Here is a 6,000-nt window from a genome sequence, read left to right on the forward strand (position 1 = left end):
AATTCGCGTTGACAAAGAGGTCTCTCAGGAGCATACATATTTAGCTGGGCCAGCAACGTTGGACAGTCGATGTCACCCGTGAGAAGCTTTCCAGCAAACATAGCTTGAGCGACCGTCCGTCGCACCACTAGCGGTTCGATGCCCAGAAGACGGCAACAGTACATCAGAAAGTGCCTACAGTGTTACAAAGCAGTCCTGCGTGATGACCATTCGCCGATTTATCGCCCGTCGTGGGTCCCCTGAAACGTTTTATTCGGACAATGGGACTAACTTTGTCGGGGCCAGCCGTCTGCTAGCAGTCAGATCAGAAGCATCAACGAGGGCTGTGCGGTGACATTCACGAACGCAAGGACGAGTTGGCGATTCAATCGTCCTTTGGCACCGCACATGGGTGGTCCATGGGAACGAATGGTGAGATGTCCAGGTAACTTTGGCAGTGATTTCGGATCAACCGCAGCACTTCAGCGATGAGGTGATCGAAACGGTGATCCTAGAAGCAGAGACAGTCGTGGAATCCATGCTCCTCAAATACGGTTCACTGGGTTCAGCAGAAGGGGAATCACTTACACCCAACCACTTCCTCTTGTATGGCACGAAAGGTACACTCGGATGGAGTTGGAGCTCTAATAAATAGCTGGAAGCTGGCACACCATCTGGCGGATAGCTTCTGGCAGCGACCATATTTGACTAAAAGGACAAAGTGGCATGAACTAGTCAAGCCTTTGCAACCAAGAGATGTCGTCTTAGTGGTTGATGAGACTAAGCGGAATGGATGGGTCAAAGGTAGAGTCATCGAAGTATTGGAGGAAAAGGATGGTCAAGTTCGTAGTGCTACAGTTCGTACGGTTCCCGGGATCATCAAGCGCCCTGGAGTGAAGCTAGTCCCTTTCGGACATAGTTTTTGATGGCACTTCCGGTTTGGATCATAATAGAACGTGTTTATGCTCTGTAGATGGATAATTAAGTTTCTTAATAATTTGCTGTACACACTTAATCACGGTTTCTCTGTTCGGTAATTTTATTTACAGTTGAACTGTAAATCATAAAAACTACAAACTACTGACGTTCAATAGCTTTTGCGATAAACTACTGAATACGGTAATAGCAATTACTGGATTTACGGTAACTTAACAGCTTTACGGTGAATGACTAAAACTTTACTGGAACAGTCATCAAACTTAATTTCAAAATTACTGATCACACCAGTAAATTAAATTATTTTGTTTACGTCACCCTCCTCCGTTCCACCTCGTGCACTTGATTTCCGAAATGTATGTGTGAAAACAGCAATCGTTTGTGAAAATCAACACAGGAGTGCAGAAACAGTCACGGAATTGAGTAGTTTCTGCACTCCGGTACCGACTTTCAGGAGATTCATTAAGTTTTGAAGCATAAATAATCAAGTGCCTGTAGTAGAGCTCCACATTTAGGCACGCCAAGAAAGTAACCAGCCGGCTAAACCACGAGCAAGTGTTGACCACTCAAGCTGGACTAGCTCTGGATTAGCTCAAGTCTGGACAAATTAAAGCGTTATTGCTACTCCGCCTCTAAACATGCTAACCTAAGTCACCAAATAAACATCGCTAATATTTTATTTATTCATCAAAATACTGCAATAAAAATATTGAAAAAGTCAGCATCCAAATAAGTAAACTAATATTTTACTGACAAATACAGCAACTATTTACTGATTAAAGCGAAAAAATTTGACAGTTCACGGATTTTGCGATTTACTGAGTTTTCAGTTAAAGCAACAACTACTGAATTGATTACTGAAAACTCAGCTGTTTAAAAAACCCTGTAAAATTTTAACGACCTCGGTATTCTAAACTCTGTGTGTGTAATTTAGTTAAAGTGATACGTAGGTAAGAAAATTCATTATTGAAATGTACACCGAGTGAAACAGGTTTCCTTTATTTTTCAGTAGCTAAAAACATTTATGTATTACAGTTCAAATCCGCCGACTCAGTCCGAGTTAGTCGCGATACCGTTAAGGGACCTGAATGATATTCGCAATTGGATTGAATGTTTGATTTGATTTTCAAAGTGATCATAACATTATTTGTTAATGTATAGTGCAGACCCACTACAAAGACTACAACGTATCTGATTGTTGCGGGAATTGTAAATTAGGCATCGCACTGAAATGTAAGAAATATCACATTAAATCATTTCGTTCCCTTGTAACAATTCTCAATAATTTTTAGCTTGATTGTTAATGTTGCTAATAAGAAGTGTCGATATTGTCAGGAAAACTTCCCGAACAGACAGCTTTAAGCTTTTTCATGAATATTTCGTGTAATTTTACAAGGGCGTTGGCAAGTGTCTATGGTCTTACAAATACAAAAAGTTTGTCTACGCATGAAACCTCTCAATTATTGTTTACATAGTTTATAAACAGCGCCTTTTGTTATCGATCAGGAACCTACCGGTTTCTCAAAATATGAACCCAGAAAAAAATAGGTTATTTAGGTATGTAACCACGCTTCACTTTAAAAATATTGGTTTCATCATTTGCCCTTTTCACCAATAAAGGACTAAAGTTTTTCGTTTATTTGTGCTATTGAGAACTACTTACATTATCCTCCTGTGGAGTTCTAATATGTTTAGGGTCCGACTTGTTGCCAGTTACCAGCTTACAAGCTATAGTGGCTCGAAACATGCTGATCAGAAGTTATTTTTAGTTGAACACATTTAAGTTGGGACACGATCCAGGCGATCATTCTCACATTTACCAGTAATGACAAAATGCTGAATAATTATTAAAGGTGACGGTGGGGTAGCCTTGCTTAATGTTGCTAAGTTGAATCTGTCTGGAAGAATCTAGGTACCTTTACACTTCTCATCCTTCATATCAGTAAGATTTGGAATAAAAAAAATGTTGTAGCACAAAAGCATGCTTTAGAAACCATATTCAAGGAAATCCTCCTAATCGAAGTTGCCTTCATTCAGGTTGACCCATTACTGTTAATAATGCACATGCCCAGTCAAAGTCCTACACATACTGCCGATTTTCTATAATCACCGTCTTATTGTATATTGCACCTAATAAAACCTAACTAATCGATTTGCACGTACATGAACGAACCCCTTCAACGTGGAACAAATCAAGAGGGTGGCTACAGCACAACAGCTTAGCTCAAGTGAGTAAATTTTAATGCGATTAGTGGCAATCGAAAGCATATTATATCTGTTGTCGTGATGGAAGTCGACAGCCAGTGAACCTATGCGAATCACAGGGACAGGAGATGGCTCATCTGTATGGATGTATGTGAGTGAATGCCACGAAGGATTTCAAATTCCAATAACAGCATCCTGCTATCAACTGTAGCGTGCAATATTATTAATTTTGTGCCAGCGTGCACAAATGGCCTTTTATGTGACAGCAATCAGACAAAAGGCCATAATAATTAATATCCCTAATCCGTTTTCCACCGAGCTAGCGCACGCACTCCTCAAATTCAATGTTACGGGGTTTGAACAATTTTCTCTATTCTATCTATTTGCAGGTATGGTTCCAAAATCGAAGGGCAAAGTGGCGTAAGACTGAAAAATGCTGGGGCCGAAGTACCATTATGGCCGAATATGGGCTCTACGGTGCTATGGTAAGGCACTCGCTGCCACTGCCGGAAACCATCCTCAAATCGGCCAAGGAGAACGAGTCCGTTGCACCGTGGCTTCTAGGTATGGAGATGAAAAGTAAATATCTTTCTATTTCTACGCTCATCCCGCTGCCAGATTAGTCAAGTTTCTTTGGGAATGAGAAATTTGTGCTCGTCAAAGATGTTTCATAGCTTTCTACTCATCCTGAATTTATTTTATTAATCTTGCACTTAGTTTGTAGTTATTAGTTAGATCATCTACATTCTCGATGTTCTCGAAATGATACCTTATTCCCTTTTAGGCATGCACAAAAAATCCATGGAAGCGGCGGAAACTCTAAAAAACTCAGACGATAACAGTGATCGGGAAGAAACTCGAACAGAAGCCAGTGATATTAGTGCCGGTTCAAGTTTGAACAATCATGGTAGCTCTCCAATGAAATCACCTGGAATAAACCCACCAGGTAGTACGAACAGCGGAAGTACGAGTAGTTCCAGTCATCTCTGTTCTAGCTCAAGTAGTGGCCAATCCCATAGTACTCACCAAAATCCAACAACGAGTGCTGTAGCGCACCTGTCACCTTCTTCGGCTCATTCTCCAATCAATAGTTCTTCAACGGCTTCGATAACACCACCCCCATCAGCATTAACACGACATCGAACATCTCCTCTAGTTTCGTTAGCCGGAGGTCAAACGCAATCTGGCCCATTAGGTCATCCGCATCATCACCATCACCATCCACACCCAGCACATCATCACAGTCCGGTGGACAGTAAGGAGTTCAAACTGACCACCACAAGTCCAACAGGAAATAGTTACCACCCCGAAAACGACCCCGAAGCGTTTAGGTGGGTTGACTACCGAGATCCTGTTTCCTACATACGGTGATTTGAATTTATTATACTATATTTCATAAGCTGCTGCAGCACAAAGATCAGTCATATTCATCATTATTGAAGTAATCTATCAATGAAGAATGAGTTAATCAAACAGTCAACGTTACCACTAACTCATTCAACACATAGTTTATTGATTCATGTAATTTTCATGTAATGCAGTTTTTTTTTCGGTTTGGGACAACTTCTATGACATTCATAAAATTTAAAAAATTCGCAATTGTATTTCAAAGTCAAACAAATAATGATGCCTATATTGACTGAAAAGAGGCCTTATTAATTCAAATTATTAGCAAAATTGCGTTGGTGGTTTAGTTGTAAGCGTAACTGCTTTCTCATCCTAGTGTGTCTGGATTCAATCCCAGTGGAGGACGTTGGGATTTTTCTGAGGAGAAAAAAATCTTTGGTCACCCCTATTGAAGAAACGACTTCTTGACGATTTTATTCAACTGCATGTTTAATAATACAAGTGCAATTTTTTATAATAACTTCTGTTCAGGCTTTGTTCACACAAATCTGGAGAATTTATTCAACCACAACATGGTGTTGGTTAAAGTATGTCGAGAAGCTTTTATTTGACTTCCATGAGTTGTAACAGAACTTATTCGATCAAATGTTTTATTATTCATCGTTTATTGGACATCTTTGCTTCCTTAACAGTGATGATTTATACGCTTGATTATCATGTGAAGTAAAGTTTAAATTAGACACTATTATACATTTATTAAACGATTGTTCAACTGCAGGAAAATTAACCCAAAAATAAAGAACGGTAGAAGAAAGACAGAGTTGTCTTTTCTTTAGTGATTGTTTTCACTATTTCTGACGAAACACGCACCACACAGATACTAGAAAATTTATTACATACATATAATATGGGCTTCGAACAATGTACCTTCCGATCACCAGCATGTTGCCTTGCCATCTGAGCTATCCTAGAATACATCATATTAATTTATTCATCGTTGAATTTATGAGACCAATTCTACCTCTTTACCTCTCCAATTTTCAAGGAAAGGATGCTGGGTTATTTATTAAACTAAATCAATGAATTTGTTGTCGTGAGTGTTGTGATCGATGAATTACGATTTAAAACACAGATAAAATTTCTGATTTCGTTAATGTTGTTGGACTGAACCAGTGTTGTATACCTTCATACAGCAATATTGGTATTCAGGTATTCAGTTTGTTATTAGATCAAACATCTGGTTCTAAATCAGGGAGATAATCAACGTTTATAAAACTTCCAATAAGTAAATTAATCATATCAGAGCAAACGACGGAATAAAGGCGCATCTATCGATCTCAATGAGCTTTTTTCAGCACATAATTCGACATCCTGTTTTATTCAGCATTGTACACTGTTATACAGCATTTATTCATATGCTTATTTGTGACTTTGAATTGTTTGTTTGGACGTCTTCCTTCGGAAGAGAAGTTAAGCAATTGGACCCGGCCCATTTGTTGGTGAGTTCCATGGGTTCCAGGTGTGAAAGTCACC

The 6,000-nt window shown here is 39.3% G+C and overlaps 1 protein-coding gene across 1 annotated transcript in view; it reads left to right on the plus strand.

The window, feature by feature from the left end:
• LOC135712850 (visual system homeobox 2-like) overlaps nt 1-4,487 on the plus strand; it is a gene marked incomplete at its 3' end in the record, with an annotated part of 175,049 nt that extends 170,562 nt beyond the window's left edge. Inside the window, exons 5-6 of the mRNA XM_065235915.1 lie at nt 3,510-3,684; nt 3,905-4,487. Of these exons, the coding sequence (XP_065091987.1) occupies nt 3,510-3,684; nt 3,905-4,487 (758 nt within the window). The remainder of the gene's footprint in view (nt 1-3,509; nt 3,685-3,904) is intronic.
• Nucleotides 4,488-6,000: the final 1,513 nt, after the last annotated feature.

The sequence above is a fragment of the Ochlerotatus camptorhynchus genome, unplaced genomic scaffold, assembly GCF_037179485.1.
Source record: "Ochlerotatus camptorhynchus isolate MF236.1 unplaced genomic scaffold, CSIRO-AGI_Acam_v1.1 ptg000509l, whole genome shotgun sequence".
NCBI lineage: Eukaryota > Metazoa > Arthropoda > Insecta > Diptera > Culicidae > Ochlerotatus > Ochlerotatus camptorhynchus.